The sequence below is a fragment of the Ranitomeya variabilis genome, chromosome 5 (genome assembly GCF_051348905.1).
Source record: "Ranitomeya variabilis isolate aRanVar5 chromosome 5, aRanVar5.hap1, whole genome shotgun sequence".
Taxonomy (NCBI): Eukaryota; Metazoa; Chordata; class Amphibia; order Anura; family Dendrobatidae; genus Ranitomeya; species Ranitomeya variabilis.
The window spans coordinates 273,956,273-273,976,419 of record NC_135236.1 but is presented as its reverse complement, the minus strand read 5'-3'; the positions used below and the strand labels follow the sequence as shown (position 1 = coordinate 273,976,419).

Genomic DNA, 20,147 nt, shown 5'->3' with positions numbered 1-20,147 from the left:
CTTACTATAGCCTCTTGAGGTCTAAAACGGAAAATGCTCCCCCTAGTGGTCAATATATATATTTCTAAGAAAATATATAATATTTTTCATATAGAAATGTTTGCAAACAGTGCAAACGTTGCATTAATACATTTTATTTACTATTTTAAGCTTAATTTCACAAAAAAACAAACTACAAGAAAACTGGTGGCACCTTCCCTTTAGTTGCACCTGTTTGAACTCATTACCTGTATAAAATACACCTGTCCACACACTCAATCAGTCACACGCCAACCTCTTCAACATGGCCAAGAGCAAAGAGCTGTCTAAGGACACCAAGGACACAATTGTAGACAAGGCTGGGATGGGTTACAGGACAATAGGCAAGCAGCTTGATGAGAAGGCAACAATTGTTGGCTCAGTTATTAGAAAATGGAAGAAACACAAGTTGATTGTCAATCTTCCTTGGTCTAGGGCTCCATGCAAAATCTCACCTCGTGGGGTAAGGATGATTCTGAGAAAAGTCTGTAATCAGACCAAAACAATAGAGGACATGGTCAATGACCTGAATAGAGCTAGGACCACAGTGTCAATCATTACCATTAGTGACATACTACGCCGTCATGAGTTAAAATCCTGCAGGGTACGCAATGTCCCCCTGCTCATGCCAGCACATATCAAGGCCCATTTGAAATTCCCCAATGGCCATCTGGATGATCCAGCGGAGGCATCTGAGAAGGTCATGTGGTGAGATGAGACCAAAATAGAACTTTTCGGTATCAGCTCCACTCACCGTGTTTGGAGGAAGAAGGAAGGATGAGTACAACCCCAAGAACACCATCCCAACCGTAAAGTATGGTGGGGGAAACATCATATTTTGTGGGTGCTTTTCTGCAAAGTGGACAAGACAACTGCACTGTATTTAAGGGAGGATGGATGAGGTCATGTATCGCGACATTTTGGCCAACAACCTTCTCCCCTCAGTAAGAGCATTGTAGATAGGACGTGGCTGTGTCTTCCAGCATGACATTGACCCGAAACACACAGCCAAAGCAACTAAGAAATGGCTCTGTAAGAAGCATTTCAAGGTCCTGGAGTAGCCTAGCCAGTCTCCAGACCTAAACCCAATAGAACAGTTTTGGAGGGAAACTCAATGTTGCCCAGCGGCAGCCCCAAAACCTGAAAGATCTGGAGAAGATCTACATAGAGGAGTGGGACAAAATCTCTGCTGCAGTGTGTGCAAACTTGGTCAAGAACTACAGGAAATGTCTGAACTCTGAAAATGCATACAAAGGTTTCTGTACAAAATATTAAGTTCTGTTTTTCTATTGTATAAAAAAAAAAAAGTGAATTATGTTAAAATCATACAATGTGAATTTTGGGAACTTTTTTAAATGCTGTCTTTCACAGGTGAAGTGTACTTGCAATAAAAATTACAGATTTCTCCATTCTATTTAGGTGGGAAAACTTGCAAAATCGGCAATGTATCAAATACTTATTTTCCCCACTGTATAAACATATAAAAAAAATTCTTCTTGTGAAAATTGTTGTTATTCACCTTCCCTTGCTCCAGCTTCAAAGCTCAGCTGCTGCTCTCAATGATTGTTGAGAGGCCACATCGGTGAGAGCACGACTACTGTACACATGATTATTGCACACATGACAGCTGCAGCTAATTATGACTGGGCCCGGTAATCTGCAGACTCCATGACTACTGCACACGTGACTGCTGCAGCTAATGACTGGACTTAGCGGCTCATGCTGGCTACATTGACAAAACAGCTGAGACCAGTGATTGGCTGCATTGATTATTTGCGCTGTAATTGGCATGTTACCTATGCAGCTTGTCAACAAATACCGGAGCAGTGTCGGAAAATCAGCACTGTATCTGAGAAGGGTGATTAACACCTGAGTTTATTAATATTTATCACCAGGTTTAAGCTGATGGGACTGAGAAACTTATACCCAACTTATTCCGGAAAACCAATTTCTGCTGTATTTACATAATGATCTCTCTTTTTTTATTTAGCACATGTTATCTTCTTGTAGGTACCCAAACATAGCCTGTGAGTTGCTCACCTGTGATGTGCCACAGATTAATGATAAGCTAGGTGAGGATGAGCACCTCTTGGACATCCTTTATGATTTTCTACAGCAAGAGCCCCCACTCAATCCTCTGCTGGCCAGCTTCTTCAGCAAGACCATCGGAAATCTGATTGCAAGGAAAACTGAACAAGTGAGAAATTGCTGCTAATGTTTACCATTAGTAATGTGTAACCCCCCAATTCTGCTTAGTGTATATACAGCATTTCTCTAGTAGAATAGGTGGAACATGAAAACTTTGGCTTTACTCAGTGAAAAACAGCAATTCCGTGTACTAGAGATTTTTTTCTGAGATGATCTTTGGATTGCTTCATAGTTATTAGAGCATGGACTTTGTGAAAAATACTTATGGAATTCTGGGATAACTCTTGAAGCTAAAAGGCTGATTGTCTTCAGACAATTTGTCAATATTTTATCTTCCCTGTTTACATATGGTATATGGTTTACAATAGAAATCAGGCTAAATATTGTCAGCAGTTGATATGTAGTATGTTCTGATGTGCTGCAGCAAATAAGTAGCTGTTAATGTAGCCAGGCCATCTATGCCGCTTGCGAGGCGACAGTGGAGGGAGTAGGAAGGATATCTTACATCTTTAACGCCTTCATGCACCATGTTTGATAGTATTTTCCAAATTCTAAAGTTACCCAGCTTTCTCTATCCCATTCATATTTTCACGGAAACCTTCTTGTTTCAGAATAATGTATAATTTTTCTGAATAATGTGGGTCCTTGTGCTCCATAAAGTACCAGTAGGTCTATTAAAGCTGCTGCTTTCATTGTTTTCATATATTGAAACTTTTTACAAAGGATCCATCATGAGAGCCTCTTGTAGTTTTCCCATAAAAACCTTTTACTTAACTTTGCTTTTAACTTTGTTTCTTTTAGGTAATCGGATTTCTGAGGAAAAAGGAGAAATTCCTTACACTGGTGCTGGAGCACATTGGTACTTCAGCTATGATGGACCTTCTACTTCGTCTCATCAGTTGTGTGGAGCCGGCTCCACTCAGACAAGAAGTGCTAAACGTGAGACCTGTTAGCCACATGTATCAAAATGGGATAAATGTGAAAGCCTAATCTTAAGGCTATGTGCACACGTTCAGGAATTTTTGCATTTTTTTCGCTGTAAAAACGCAATAAAACCGCGAAAAAACCCCGCACACATTAAGCACCCTATTATTAGAATGCATTCTGCATTTTTTGTGCACATACTGCTTTTTTTTCCATGGCGGAATCGCATTCCGGAAAAAAATGCAGCATGTTCATTCTTTGTGCGGAATCGCGGGGATTCCGCACACATAGGAATGCATTGATCAGCTTACTTTCCGCATGTGGCTATGCCCACCATGCGGGAAGTAAGCGGATCATGTGCGGTTGGTACCCATGGTGGAGGAAAGGAGACTCTCCTCCAGGCCCTGGGAAACCATATAATTGTTAAAAATAAAAAAAATAATTTTTTTTTTTTTAAAGAATTAAAATACAAAATCATGATATTCTCACCTTCCGGCCTCCCCGGCAGTCTTCCCGCTCCTTGCGATGCTCCCGTTCCCAATAATGCCTTGTGGCAATGACCTGTGATGACGTGGGTCTCGCGAGACCGCTACTTTCTCTGGGGTCATTGCCGCTAGGCATTACTGGGAACGTGAGCATCGAGAGGAGCAAGAAGACTGCGGGGGACGCCGGAAGGTGAGGATATCACGATTTATTATTTTTTTAATTAATTTTACCATTGGATCTTTTTACTATTGATGCTGCATAGGCAGCATCAATAGTAAAAAGTTGGTCACACTTGTCAAACACCATGTTTAACAAGTGTGACCAACCTGTCAATCAGTTTTCCAAGCGATGCTACAGATCGCTTGGAAAACGCTAGCATTCTGCAAGCTAATTACGCTTGCATAACGCTAGTGTTTAGTGGGAAAACACATGCCAATTCCGCATCCCTTTTTCCCGCCGCAGGGAGTTCCGGAATTGCCACGGAAATTTCCTCGGCAATTCCGGACGTGTGCACATAGCCTTAATGTGATGATGGGGAGATTTTAGGTGGATACTTAGCAGTGTTATTGTCACCAAAAAAAAGAAAATAAAACATTAAAGGAGTTTTCCACTACAACACCTTTTTAAATGAGGTAAAAATAAAATATACTCATCTCCCACACCGGCACTATTCCGCTTATATTACCGGTGAGTCTGTCCAGGGCACTTGTTATTTTATTCCACATGAGCCATATAGCCAGTCAGCTGCAGCTATTGGGCTGCTGTGCTCTGTGTTCGTCCAGTGAAAGTAAGAGAACAGCAGCCAAATAATGGTCGTTGATTGGTTTAAGGGTTTACATGGCATAACAAAGCAATGTGAGCCACTGCAAACCCGGCACTGACATCACTGGAATTGCGAGAGGTTTGTGTATATTTTTTTATAAGCAAGACTATGTCTCCTTCTCCTCATTGGGGGACACAGATCGTGGGGTGTATGCTGCTGCTGCCACTAGGAGGCTGACACTAAGCGATACAAAGAAAGTTCGCTCCTCCCCTGCAGTATACACCCTCGTGCTGGCTCTCAGCTAACCAGTTCTTGCTTAGTGTCTGTAGGAGGCACACGGATGGGTCTGCTATTCAGACCCAAAACTCTTTATTATTTTATTTTTACCTTTTACATTTTTGATTTTACTTTTTACAATGAAGGGGCGACGGATCCTTTCAAGGCTCTGATCTCCCCGAAACATCAACAGGCGAGCATGGAGAGTGTCGCATCTCCGTATCCTCTCCTGCGACGTGGGATGCCATGCCTGAGCTGAGCCATAACTTCCCAGAGCCATAACTTTTTTATTTTCGCGTCAATTTGGCCATGTGAGGGCTTATTTTTTGCGGGACGAGTTGTACTTTTGAACGACATCATTGGTTTTACCATGTCATGTACTAGAAAATGGGAAAAAAATTCCAAGTGCGGTGAAATTGCAAAAAAAGTGCAGTCTCACACTTGTTGTTTTGTTTGGCTTTTTTGCTAGGTTCACTAAATGCTAAAACTGACCTGCCACTATGATTCTCCAGGTCAGTACGAGTTCATAGACACCTAACATGACTAGGTTATTTTTTTATCTAAGTGGTGAAAAGAAAATTCCAAACTTTGCAAAAAAAAAACACACAAAAAACGCCATTTTCCGATACTCGTAGCGTCTTCATTTTTCATGATCTGGGGTCGGTTGAGGGCTTATTTTTTGCGTGCCGAGCTGGCGTTTTTAATGATACCATTTCGGTACAGATACGTTCTTTTGATCGCCTGTTATTGCATTTTAATGCAATGTCACGGCGACCAAAAAAATGTAATTCTGGCGTTTAGAATTTTTTTCTCGCTACGCTGTTTAGCGATCAGGTTAATGGTTTTTTTAATTGATAGATCGGGCGATTCTGAACACGGCGATACCAAATATGTGTAGGTTTGATTTTTTTTTAATTGATTTATTTTGATTGGGGCGAAAGGGGGGTGATTTACACTTTTATATTTTTTTATATTTTTCACATTTTTTTTTCACTTTTTTTTTTTTTACTTTTGCCATGCTTCAATAGCCTCCATGGGAGGCTAGAAGCTGGCACAACGCGATCGGCTCTGCTACATAGCAGCGATCATCAGATCGCTGCTATGTAGCAGAAATGCAGGTGTGCTATGAGCACCGACCACAGGGTGGCGCTCACAGCTACCGGCGATCAGTAACCATAGAGGTTTCAAGGACCTCTATGGTTACAATGCAGAAGCATCGCTGACCCCCCGATCATGTGATGGGGCTTAGCGATGCGCTCATTTCCGGCTGCCCTGCTGGAAGCGCCGGTTAAATGCCGCTGTCTGCGTTTGACAGCGGCATTTAACTAGTTAATAGCGGCCGGGGAATCGCGATTTCACCTGCCGCTATTGCGGGCACATGTCAGCTGTTCAAAACAGCTGACGTGTCCTGGCTTTGATTCGGGCTCACCACCGGAGCCCTGCATCAAAGCACGGTATCTGACCTCGGACGTACTATCCCGTCCGAGGTCAGAAAGAGGTTAAAGGCACATGAACAGTATTCCCTGGTCTTAAAGGCACATGACCTGTATTCCTTGGTCTTAATGGCACATGACCAGTATTCCCTGGTCTTAAAGGTACATGACCAGTATTTCCTGGTCTTAAAGGCACATGTCCAGTATTTCCTGATCTTAAAGGCACATGACCAGTATTCCCTGGTCTTAAAGGCACTTGACCAGTATTCCCTGGTCTTAAAGGCTCATGACCAATATTCCCTGTCTTAAAGTCACATGACCAGGCCGAAGCCGGTCACCCTAAATGAGCTCAGGAGCACTCCGCCGCCGATCCCAGCTTATCCCAGAGTACCTAGTTCCCTGAGTGGGCTTCGTCACTGCCGCAACCCATGGATTCTCTGACCAAGAGATGGAATCCCTCCATGAACTCTCTGTGGCTCGGAGTGCTCGCAGGACCGATATATAGATGGTTCCTCTCTTTCATGCGAGCCGTCGGCTAGCAGGGGCCGCAAGTATTCTAGAAACGTACAGGCGTCTAGAAAACGGAAGTTTCATTTCCTGATCCCTCACCAATTATTTGCTGAGAACAAGACTCTGAATATGGATCGGATATTGCCTTGGTTCTGGACTCGCCAGAGCTTCAGAAAAGGTTGGATTAGCCTATTTATATCCTCAACCAATCTCTGTAGATTGACGAGGACTTCGGTTCTACTCTAGATCATGCAGTGTCCCTCATAAGGAGACTAAACTCCCAGCAGAGCATTTGCCATTCACCCAAACAGGGAGCGTCCGGATAAGCGATTCACTGGACAGAAGCCTCTGCAAGCGCGGTATCCTTTTTCAGGCAATACGCAAACATGTGGGGTGTCCCCTACACGTATACCCACCTAAGACGTGAGATGCCATGCTTGGTCTGATTCTTAGGGGTGACGGGTCCTTTTAAGGGGCACCGATCTCCTCACACCATCAATAGACGAGCACACGGAGGGTCGCCTCTATGTATCCTCTTCTGCAGCCAGGCCTAACGCCGGACAACCAGCTCTGTCCACCCGGGGACCTGAACTCTGTGGATGTACAGAGGCACCCTTTTTGGCGTCCGAACATCCCCCTCTGCATCACCACTATTTAGCAGATGATGCAAGAAGGCGGACGATCCCTCTCCACTTCCCTGTTAAGAGGATGGTGGATTGAGGGTTCATCATTTTAACTCCACACCGTCAAAAGAGAGCGGCGATTGCAAGAGATGTATTTTCCTGACCTTCCGCATGCAGCCGCGCATTCTGCCACTTGGCAGATTATCCGGGTAGAATCTGTCAGATAGCAAATCTGGTTCGTTCCATCTTGCGGCCTCGGGTTCAGCGCTCTACCCTTCCTTAGCCGCCGCATAGGTTGCTACAGCAATGGTCTCCTGGTCGGAGACCTTAACTTCCTTGATTCACAACAGTAACCTTTTCCCGAAGACAGTGCAGCTGGTCAATCAAATTTCTTGAGTGGGAGACTAGCTGCTTCACGCCTCTCGGCTGCGGCTACTTGCGCTTCGCTGTCAGCAGCAAATGCCATTACACTCAGAAGGACTTTATAGCTCAGAGCATGTTAGTGTACAGTGCGTTCAAAAAGCCTCTGACATCACTCCCTTACCAGGGTGATCTGTTATTTCTTTGAGAAGTTGGGAGCGTTCCCCACGCTGGAACAAAGGATTGCATGTTTCCTATAGACCCAACCAGCAGTAGATGAGTTGACCAGGACAGTCTAGATCTAAGGGATCTTGGTTCCAAAAAGGGGACCGAAAAGTAAGACCGATCCTGGACCTCAAACTTCTACCCAGCTTGACAAGGTCCCCCTTCTTCGGATGGAGTTCCTCCGCTCAGCCACTACTTCAACGGAAAAAGGTGGAGTTTCTGGCATCCACCGACATTCGGGATGCTTGCCTTTACATTCCTATTTTTTCCCTCTTCAAGAATTCCTCCGCTTTTCCATTCGCGAGCAGCATTTTCAAATCACGACCTTGTCCTTCAGCTTTGCTACCGCATCCAGAGTGTTCGCAGGGGTTATGGCTGCTGTCCTGTTCCTCTTGCACCCTAGAGGCATGGTCGTCCTGCCCTAGCTGGTCGACTTATTAGCTGCTCTTCCAGGACTGCGCTGAGTCGTCTGTCTCTTGCGATACCCTTTCTCACCTGGGCTGGCAGCTAATCTTAGACAAGTTTTTCCTCATTTCCAGCCCAGCAGATATCCTTTTTGAGGATGATCCTGGACACTTCCAGAAGGTTGGTAATTCTCCCTTAAGACAAGGCCGTGGCCTTTCAACAGGGAGCTCACGCACTTGTTCACTCATCCTTTCATTCCATTCGATTTGTTGGAAGGGTTCCGAGGGAAAATGGTGACGACAATGAAAGCGGTTTCCTTCGCTCCTCTCGTTTTCTGCAGGTCAAACAGGCTTTCAGAGGGTAGTCTCTGAGCTCCTTCCTCATCCAGGGGAGATCCTTTCTCCCGGTTCAATGGTTATTAGTGACTACTGATGTCAGTCCTCTTCTGATCATTGTTCTGGGGATCCGAACGGTACGGCTAATTCTACAGCAGGTCCACTGCCTTCTGGCGGGTCACCCCATCCGAATACAATCAGATGATGCCACGGCTGTGCCATACGTCAATAATCTAGCAGGTACCCACGTTCAGGTGTCATGGTCGAGGTACCTCACATTTTCTCATGGGCCGAGATCTATCATTCAGGTGATCTCAACACTACACATCCCAGGAGTAGAACTCTGGATGGCAGACGCCTTCAGGGTCCCGCCTAAAGTGAGTGGGAACTTCACCCGGAAGTCTTCCATCAGATCTGCCTTCTGTGGAGCACTCCAGATGTAGGTCGGATGGCGTCGAGACTGAATGCCAATGTACTCTAGTTCATAGTTCGGCCTCGAGATCCGAAAGCCATCGCAGTGCATGCTCTGGTTCTTCTATGGTACCAGTTTCCATAACCCCTCTTCCACTACTTCCGAGAGCCTTTCGGAAGCAGGAAAGGCCCCAGTGATCATGGGAGATCCGCACTGACCACATCAGGTTTTTTTCGTTTTTCCGTCTTTTTGCACAAAACTGGAAGTAGAGACTTCCTCGCAGGGAGTTTTCATATGTGGTTCTTCCCTATCGCATACCGTTAGATCTTTGGGACCTTAATGGTCCTGGGAGTCTTACAGTAGACTCCTTTTTAACCCGACAGACTTTACTATCAGGGAAGGTCGCCCTTTTTTTTGTCTGCGATCTCGTCATCCTGACTACTCTCGTTGTTCCATCATCTCTTTCGGCACCAGTCCACAAAACGGAATGGGTTCCCCCTATTCTGGACGAAGTGAGTGCTCTGAGTAGGTACGTCTCAAGGACGGCGTCCTTCCGAAGGTTGGACGCTTTATTTGGGCTTCCTGATGGTAAGAAGAAGGCTTCCTGATGGTTACAGAAGGGGTTTAGCCGTTTCATCGGCCATGTTAGCCTGGTGAATTCGTTACACCATCCAGGAGTCCTTCCGTGTTAGATGTCAGCCTATCTCCCTGACTATCGAGGTTTCTTGGGTTCTAGGCACCAGGCGTCTACAAAGCATGCCTGCAAGCATGTGGGTTCATCCAGTCCGCATGCATTCAAGCACTATAATTCCCAGACTTTCACAGATGTTAGTCTGGGCAGGCGGACTCTGCAGGCCGCGGTGGCGCATTTGTAAGTAGTGGTTACACAGGGCCTGATCTGATGTTGTCCCCAGCCAGGGACTGCTTTGGGACGTCCCACGGTCTGTGTCCCCCAATAAGGCGAAGAATAAATAGGGATTTTTGTGTACTCACCGTAAAATCCTTTTCTCCGAGCCATTCATTGGGGGACACAGCTCCCACCCTGTTTTTAGCTTGTGCTTGTTTTATAATTTGACATACTATACTCTCATATATAATGTGACATGCTATACGCTCATATGTTGTTATTGATCTCCTACTGCTTTTGAACCGAACTGGTTAGCTGAGAGCCAGCAGGAGGGTGTATACTGCAGGGGAGGAGCTAACTTTCTTTGTATCACTTAGTGTTAGCCTCCTAGTTGCAGCAGCATACTCCCACGGTCTGTGTCCCCCAATGAATGGCTCGGAGAAAAGGAATTTACGGTGAGTACACAAAAATCCCTATTTTATTTAAAAATGGGCTATTAAAGAAACTAACGTTCTGTTCCAAACACCCCACAGTTGTCTGGCAGTTGTTTTTCTTGTAACTATAGTTTTTTACCAAGGCGATTTTTGTCGCTTTTGTATTACAATCCAGTAAGTTCATATATTTCAAACTTTTCTTTGTTGTTCTAGTGGTTAAATGAAGAAAGACTTATTCAGAGATTGATAGACCTTCTTCATTGCAGTCAGGAGGAAGATGTGAGTATTGATGTATTGAAGCAGCTATTGAAATGTCAATACAGCATAGTTCTAGGAGTGAAGAGCTGCCGTCTGTGTAGAAAAAAAATTGAGTTTCACTTGCCGACCAACTTTCGATTACTCTTGATGGTTCAGAATATATGTATATATACATACATACATACACACACACACACACACACACACACACACACACACACACACACACACACACACACACACACACACACCGGGTGAAGTAAGTATTGAACACGTCACCAGTGTTCTACGTAAATATTTCTAAAGGCGCTATTGACATGAATTCCTCATGTCGGTAACAACCTGTCCCATCCACGCATGCGTAGATATGAAAACTTAGATGTCCATAAATTCATTTATTTGTACAAATGAGAAGTGACCTGAAAAAGTATTGAGCACATGAATAACGAGAGATGCAAAAAGCGAGCCATGGAAAGTCATGACGCCAAGTGAAATCTATCGGTAATTCGAAATCAGTCCTTCCATTTAGTGAAAAATATCAGCTGATTCAACTGATGGCCTATAAAAAGATGTCTCATTAGCAAGGTGCCACACAAGAAACCTCTCATGATGGGTAAAACCAGTGAACTGTGTCAAAGCCTTCGCAACCTTATTGATGCAAAACACACTGATGGCGTTGGTTACAGAAGAATTTCTAAACTACTGAATGTTCCAGTGAACATTGTATAATCTGAAGTGGAAAGATCATAATTTCACCATGAACCAGCCACGACTAGGTGCTCCCCGCAAGATTGCAGACAGTAGAGAGAAAAGAATTATCAGAAGAGTTGTCCAAGAGCCAAGGACCACCTGTGGACATCTACAGAAAAACTCACAATCAGCAAATACAATTGCTTAAAAAAAACAATAAGTAATGTGCATTCAACCTCCATGGCCTGTATGCAGGCTCACCACGCAAGACTTCATTGCTTAACAAAAAGCATGTTCAAGTGCATTTAGGGTATGTGCACATGATGCAGATTTAGTGCAGAATTGGTGCAGATCTGCAGCAGATTTTTCTGCAGCAGAAACGCTGCAGAACTGCACTGTGATTTACAGTACAATGTAAATCAATGTGAAAAAAAAAAGAAGCTGTGCACATGGTGCAGAAAAATCTGCGCAGAAACGCTGCAGATTTCAAAGAAGTGCATGTCACTTCTTTTGTGCAGTTCTGCAGCGTTTCTGCACCCCTCCATTATAGAAATAAAATCTGCACAAAAAACGCACTAAAAACGCATAAAAAACACATAAAAAACGCAGCTGCGGATTCTGCCAGGAGATGCAGATTTTGTGCAGAAAATTCTGCACCTCTTTTCTTACGTGTGCACATAGCCTTAAAATTTCCTCAACAACATTTAGACAATAATGTGAAATACTGGGAGAATATAGTCTGATCAGATTAAACCAAAATTGAACTTTTGGATGCCATAATACACATATGTTTGGCAGGTAATAGTCCATACATTCAACGTCAAAAACACCATACCAACAGTGAAGTTTGAAGGTGGAAACATCATGGTGTGGGGCTATTTTTAAGCATACAGTACTGGCAAACTTCTTGTGATTGAAGGAAGGATGAATAGACAAATGTACCAAGACATTCTTGATGAAAAAAAAATCTGCTGCCATCTACCAGGATGATGAAGATGAAATGAGAATGGATATTTCAGCAAGACAATGATCCCAAACACACAGCTAAAAAAATTCAATTAGTTTCAGAGAGAGAAAATCTACAATGGCCCAGCCAATCACCTGACCTGAATCCAATAGACAATTTAAAGAAGGAACTAAAGCTCAGAGTTCATAGAAGGAGCACATGGATCCTTCAGGACTTGAAGACTGTTTGTGTGGAAGAATGAGTCAAAATCACACCTGATAAATGTATGTGACTAGTTTCTATATACAAGAGGCGTTTGTGGTTTGATTTATTTGCCTGTGTGGATTGGATGTGTTGTCACCGACATCTGGTGAGAATTTCATTTCAATAGCACCTTTAGAAATATATCTGCTTAGAAAAAGTGTGATGTGTTCAATACTTATTTCACCTACTGTGTATATTATCTATGTACTCATATTATAGTGGTTAAAACTCTTGCTTTGCAGCGCTGAGATCTTGGGTTCAAATCCCACATCCGCAAGGAGTTTGTATGTTCTCCCTGTGTTTGCAACAGTATTCTCCTGAGTTCTCCGGTTTCCTCCTACACTCCAAAGACATACTGATAGGGAATCTAGATTGTCTTCATTGGGGCTCACAGTGCCTATTATGTGTGTAAAGCTCTGTGGAATTAATGGCGCTATGTAACTGAGTGGATAAAAAAATAAATATTATCTATATAGATCTCATATACATACAGTGGCGTGTATAAGTTTGGGTACCCCTGGTCAAAATGACAGTTATTGTGAACAGCTAAGCAAATTGAAGCTTAAATGATCTCTAAAAGGCCTAAAGTTAAAGATTTTACATTTCCTTTGTATTTTAGGCAAAACAAAAATATTTTCATCTTTTACGTTTGAAAAATTACAAAAAGGAAAGCGGGCTGATGAAAAGTTTAGGCATCCTGCATGGTTAGTACCTAATAGTACACCCCTTTTGAAAGTATCACAGCTTGTAAATACTTTTTGTAGCCAGCCAAAAGACTTTCAGTTATTTTTTGAGGGCTTTTCATCCAGTCATCCTTGGAACATTATTCCAGTTCTGTGAGATTCCTGGGACGTCTTGCATACTCCATTTTGAGGTCTAGCCACAGAATTTCAATGATGTTCAGAAGAGGGGACTGTGAGGACCATTGTAAAACCTTCAGCTTGCACCTGTTGAGGTAATCTATTGTGGATTTTGTCGTGTGTTTAGGATCATTATCCATTTGTAGAAGCCATACTGTTTTCAACTTCAGCTTTTTTTTTTTTCTTTTTTTTTTTTTTTTTTTACATATGGTGTTATGTTTGCATCAAGAATTTGTTGAAATTTCATTGAATCCATTTTTCCCTCTGTTGGTGAAATGTTCCCCATGCCATTGGCTGCAACACAGCCCCAAAACATGATTGATCGACCCCCATGGTCAATGGTTTTCGAGATATTCTTTTCCTGAAATTCTGTGCCTTTTTTCTCCACACATACCTTTGATCATTGTGGCCTAGGAGTTCTATTTTAACCTATTCGGCCCACAGGACTTGTTTCCAGAATACATCAGGCTTGTTTAGATGTTCTTTTGCATAATTCCGAACCTGAATTTTATGGTGAGGACGTAGGAGAGGTTTTCTTCTGATGACTTTTCCATGGAGGCCATATTTGTACAGGTGTCTCTGAACAGTAGAACAATGTACCACAACTCCTGAGTCTGCTAAATCTTTCTGAAGATCTTTTGCAGTTAAGCGGAGTTACTGATTTGCCTCTAGCAATCCCACGAGCAGCTCTCACTGACATTTTGCTTTGTCTTCCAGACTTTATCTTGACCTCTACTGTACCTGTTAACTGCCATTTCTTAATTACATCTCGAACTTAGGAAGGAGCAACTTGAAAACGCTTTGCTATCTTCTTGTAGCCTCCTGCTTTGTGGGACTCCACCATTTTTATTTTCAGAATGCTAGGTAGCTGCTTAGAAGAACCCATGGCTGCTGGCTTTTGGCACAAGGTTAGAGAAGGCAGGGATTTTATGAAGCTGGGAAATTTGCATCACCTGGGCTTTCCTAACGATGATAATGAACAAGCCATGACCCTATCAGGCTAATTAAGGCCTGAAGCCATGGTCAGTGCTATCTGAGCACACAAATCTTCAAGGGTGCCTAAACTTTTGCGTTGGCCCCTTTTTGCCTAAAATACAAAGGAAATGTGTCATCTTTAACTTTAGGCCTTTTAGAGATCATTTTATCTTTAACTTGCTTAACGGTTCACAATAACAGTAATTTTGACCAGTGGTGCCTAAACTTTTACATGCCACTGTATATATTTTTTTCTTTATTTCATTACTCCATATAAGCCACAGAGCCATAACTTTACTTGCTCGCCAACATTTTATGGTGTTTACTGGGAAAAGTTGTAGTTTTAATTGACATCATTTAATTTGCTGATGTACTGAAAAACAATCTTTGTGTTTTTTGTTGGTGTATTGAAAAAAAAAAAAAAAATGCAATGTGGCTATTGTTGCTTGGCGCTTTTTTTTTTTTTTTTTACCGTGTTCACTGTGTGGTAATAATGATATGTTTAAATGTTTACATTTGTTCTGTGGGTCAGTACTTCAGTTGATTCAAAATTTACGTAGTTTTTGTTTATATTTTGCTGCTTTTTAAAAATAACTTAACCCCTTAACGACCGCCGATACGCCTTTTAACGGCGGCCGCTAAGGGTACTTAAACCACAGCGCCGTTAATTAACGGCGCTGTGGAAAAAGTGAATAGCGCCCCCCAGAGTCGGATTTTCTCTGGGGTCTCGGTTGCCGAGGGTAGCCGAGACCCCAGAGAACATGATTCGGGGGGTTTTTACCGACCCCCGAGTTGCGATCGCCGGTAATTAACCGTTTACCGGCGGTCGCAACAAAAAAAAACAAAACGCGATTTGCCGTTTAATTTCTCTGTCCTCCGATGTGATCGCACATCGGAGGACAGAGAAATGTGGTCCCCGATGGCCCCCAATAGCCCCCCAATACTTACCTACCTCCCCCGGTGCTCCTCGTGTCTCCCCATGGGCGCCGCCATCTTTTTTCCGGGAAAAAATGGCGGGCGCACGCGCAGTGCGCCCGCCGCCCGGCACCCGGATGTTCTTTGGGGTCTCGGCTGCCGGGGGTAGCCGAGACCCCAAAGAACATGATCGGGGTCGATTTGCACCGACCCCTGCTTTGCGATCGCCGGTAATTAACAGTTTACCGGCGACCGCAAAAAAAAAAAAAAGCGATCAGTTATTTCTCTGTCCTCTGATGTGATCGCACATCAGAGGACAGAGAAATAGGGGGATTCGGGGACCCTATCATACTCACCCGGGGTCCCTGGGTCCTCTTCTGTCTTCTCCTGCCAGCCGGCTTTTTCATCATGGCGGGCGCATGCGCAGTGCGCCCGCCATCTGCTGCCATCTGCCGGCCGGCAGGAGAAGACAAGTTGGGGCTAAAATTAGGGTTAGGGTTAGAGTTAGGGTTAGGGTTAGGGTTGGGGCTAAATTTAGGGTTAGGGCTAGGGTTAGGGTTAGGCTACTTTCACACTAGCGTTTTTTGGCTTCCGTCGCAATGCGTCGTTGGAGAAAAAACGCATCCTGCAAAAGTGCTTGCAGGATGCGTTTTTTCTCCATTGGCTTGCATTAGCGACGCATTGCGACGGATTGCCACATGTCGCATCCGTCGTGCGACGGATGCGTCGTGCTTCGGCGGACCGTCGACACAAAAAAAACTACATGTAACTTTTTTGTGCGACGTGTCCCACATATTTCAGTGCCACGTGCCACGTATTTAAGTGACACGTGCCACGTATCAAAGTGCCACGTGCCACATATTTCAGTGCCATGTATCAAAGTGCCACGTGCCACGTATCAAAGTGCCACGTGCCACGTATCAAAGTGCCACGTGCCACGTATCAAAGTGCCACGTGCCACGTATCAAAGTGCCACGTGCCACGTATCAAAGTGCCACGTGCCACATATTTCAGTGCCACGTGCCACGTATCAAAGTGCCACGTGCCACGTATCAAAGTGCCACGTGCCACATCTTTCAGTGCCACGTGCCACGTATTTAAGAGACACGTGCCACGTATCAAAGTGCCACGTGCCACATATTTCAGTGCCACGTGCCACGTATTTAAGTGACACGTGCCACGTATCAAAGTGCCACGTATCACGTATTTCAGTGCCACGTATTTAAGTGACACGTATCACGTATAAGTGTCACGTATTTAATTGCCACATATTTAAGTGCCACGTATCAAGATTTTCCATGGAGAACAGACACATCCAGAGATATGTCTGCTCTCCACGGCTGCAGCAACACACTGACAGGAGCCATAGTTCCTGTCGGTGTGTCACTGCGCATGCGCGAGCGAGTTTACCGGCGGTCATTGACCCCGGCACTCTCGCTTAACGGCAGTGCTGCGTGGGAAAGTTCAACGCAGCTGTACTGCTGTTAACCGAGACGCCGGAGTCATTGAACTCCGGAACAGTACGCGATACACTGCTAGGAGCTTCGCTCCTGGCAGTGTATCGCCGGAGAGCAGCCGATCGGCGTGGGACACTCGTTTTATGGATTCTGCGGACAGGGAGTATGAATTTGGTTTATTATTTTTGGATTTTTTCCTGGAGGATCGAGGGCTTCGCCTACAAGTGTGCTGTTGGTGAGTATATACTCTGTGTTATATGTTGTATGTACTGTGTGTCATGTATGTGTATTGTGTGTAGGTGTTTTGTGTAACTTTACAATTGTGCTAAGTCGCCGGACACAGGGACAACTCTCCCATCCTAATACCGGATGGGAGTAGTAGTCCCATACGGCGACTTAGCACAATGGTGGCACTAGCGTCGCATGGGGACACACACACGCACACACACGCACACACACGCACACACACACACACAGAAGGACTCCATGCTGCTTCACTGGGGGGCGGGGGCTTCCCTCTTCCTGTCCGACGTCACGTCCGGTCCTGGGTGTCAACCCCTCCGTACAAAGACGCCGACACCCAGGACAAAGGCGCTGTGTGTGGAAGGTAATATGGGGCCCTAGGGGGATACGCAGACACGCCGCTGCGTAAAGAATTGACATGTCAATTCTTTTTACGCCGGCGTGTTTGCAGACAAAAGCGCCGCGTTTTTTTGCGGTGTGTCTGAACGGCAAAGTGAATTTCTCATTCACTTTGCCGGCAGACGAAAATGACATTGCGCATTTTTGAAAAGCGCCCGCAAAATAGCGCTCAAAAATGCGCTATGTCTGAAAGTAGCCTAAGGCTTCTTTCACACTTGCGTCGGTACGGGGCGGTCGCAATGCGTCGGCCCGATGTACCGACACACGTTGTGAAAATTGTGCACAACGTGGGCAGCGGATGCAGTTTTTCAACGCATCCGCTGCCCAGTCTATGTCCTGGGGAGGAGGGGGCAGAGTTACGGCCACGCATCCGCGGAAATGGCGGACGCGACGTACAAAAAAAAGGTTACATTGAACTTTTTTTGTGACGACGGGGGCTAAAGTTATGGTTAGGGTTGGGGCTAAAGTTAGGGTTGGGGCTAAAGTTAGGGTTAGAGTTGGGATTAGGGTTAGGGTTTGGATTAGGGTTGGGATTAGTGTTACGTTTGGGATTAGGGTTGGGATTAGGGTTAGGGTTGGGATTAGGGTTAGGGGTGTGTTGGATTTAGGGTTTTGATTAGGGTTATGGTTAGGGTTGAGATGAGGGCTGTTTTGGGGTTAGGGTTGTGATTATCGTTAGGGTTGTGATTAGGATTATGGATCGGGTTGAGATTAGGGTTAGGGCTGTGTTGGGGTTAGGGTTGGAGTTAGAATTGGGGGGTTTCCACTGTTTAGGTACATCAGGGGGTCTCCAAACACGACAGCCAATTTTGCGCTAAAAAAGTCAAATGGTACTCCCTCCCTTCTGAGCTCTGCCGTGCGCCCAAACAGTGGTTTACCCCCACATATGGGGCATCAGCGTACTCGGGATAAATTGGACAACAACTTTTGGGGTCCAATTTCTCCTGTTACCCTTGTGAAAATAAAAACTTGGGGGCTAAAAATCTTTTTTGTTGGAAAAAAATATTTTTTTTTATTTTCACTACTCTGCATTATAAATTTCTGTGAAGCACTTGAGCTTTCAAAGTTCTCACCACATATCTAGATAAGTTCCTTAGGGGGTCTAGTTTCCAAAATTTGGTCACTTGTGGGGGTTTCTACTGTTTAGGTACATTAGGGGTCTGCAAACGCAACATAACGCCCGCAGACAATTCTATCAAAGTCTGCATTGCAAAATGGCGCTCCTTCCCTTCCGAGCTCTGCCGTGCGCCCAAACAGTGGTTTACCCCCACATATGGGGTACCAGCATACTCAGGACAAATTGGACAACAACTTTTGGGGTCCAATTTCTCTTGTTACCCTTGTGAAAATAAAAACTTGGGGGCTAAAAAATCTTTATTGTTAAAAAATATATATTTTTTATTTTCACGACTCTGCATTATAAACTTCTGTGATGCACTTGGGCATTCAAAGTTCTCACTACACATCTAGATAAGTTCCATGGGGGGTCTAGTTTCCAAAATGGGGTCACTTTTGGGGGGTTTCTGCTGTTTAGGCACATCAGGGGCTCTCCAAACGCGACATGGCGTCCGATCTCAATTCCAGTCAATTTTGCATTGAAAAGTCAAATGGCGCTCCTTTGCTTCCGAGCTCAGCCATGCGCCCAAACAGTGGTTTACCCCCACATATGGGGTGTCGGCGTACTCAAGACAAATTGTACAACAGCTTCTGGGGTCCATTTTCTCCTGTTACCCTTGGTAAAATAAAAATTTGGAGGCAAAAAGATCATTTTTGTAGAAAAAATGCGATTTTTTTATTTTCACGGCTCTACGTTATAAACTTCTGTGAAGCACCTGGGGGTTTAAAGTGCTCACCACACATCTAGATAAGTTCCTTAAGGGGTCTAGTTTCCAAAATGGTGTCATATGTGGGGGGTCTCTACTGTTTAGGCACATCAGCGGCTCTCCAAACGTGACATGGCGTCCGATCTCAATTCCAGCCAATTCTACATTGAAAAAGTAAAACGACACTCCTTCTCTTCCAAGCTCTGCGGTGCGCCCAAACAGTGGTTTACCCCCATATATGGGGTATCGACGTACTCAGGAGAAATCGCACAACAACTTTTGTGGTCTAATTTCTCCTGTTACCCTTGTGAAAATAAAAATTTGGGGGCAAAAAGATCATTTTTGTAGAAAAAATGAGATTTTTTATTTTCACGGCTCTACGTTATAAACTTCTGTGAAGCACTTGGGGGTTCAAAGTGCTCACCACACATCTAGATAAGTTCCTTGGGGGGTCTAGTTTCCAAAATGGTATCACTTGTGGGGGGTTTCCACTGTTTAGGCACATCAGGGACTCTCCAAACGCGACATGGCATCCGATCTCAATTCCAGCCAATTCTGCATTGAAAAAGTCAAACGGTGCTCCTTCACTTCCAAGCTCTGCGGTGCGCCCAAACAGTGGTTTACCTCCACATATGGGGTATCGACGTACTCAGGAGAAATTGCACAACAACTTTTGTGGTCTAATTTCTCCTGTTACCCTTGTGAAAATAAGAATTTGTGGGCGAAAAAATCATTTTTGTGAAAACAAATGCGATTTTTTATTTTCACGGCTCTACGTTATAAACTTCTGTGAAGCACTTGGGGGTTCAAAGTGCTCACCACACATCTAGATAAGTTCCTTGGGGGGTCTAGTTTCCAAAATGGTGTCACTTGTGGGGGGTTTCCACTGTTTAGGCACATTAGGGGCTCTCCAAACGCGACATGGCGTCCGATCTCAATTCCAGCCAATTCTGCATTGAAACAGTCAAACGGTGCTCCTTCAGTTCCAAGCTCTGCGGTGCGCCCAAACAGTGGTTTACCTCCACATATGGGGTATCGGCGTACTCAGGAAAAATTGCACAACAAAATTTGTGGTTAAATTTCTGTTTTTACACTTGTGAAAATTAAAAAAAATGGTT

At 44.4% G+C, this 20,147-nt stretch overlaps 1 protein-coding gene across 3 annotated transcripts in view; it reads left to right on the top strand.

Annotated features, from left to right (window-relative positions):
- Window positions 1–20,147, top strand: part of PPP6R2 (protein phosphatase 6 regulatory subunit 2) — a 204,396-nt gene that overhangs the window by 83,235 nt on the left and 101,014 nt on the right. For all 3 annotated transcript variants that reach the window (XM_077264346.1, XM_077264348.1, XM_077264347.1), the window contains exons 4-6: window positions 2,029–2,215; window positions 2,968–3,105; window positions 10,413–10,478. In XM_077264346.1, the coding sequence (XP_077120461.1) occupies window positions 2,029–2,215; window positions 2,968–3,105; window positions 10,413–10,478 (391 nt within the window). The remainder of the gene's footprint in view (window positions 1–2,028; window positions 2,216–2,967; window positions 3,106–10,412; window positions 10,479–20,147) is intronic.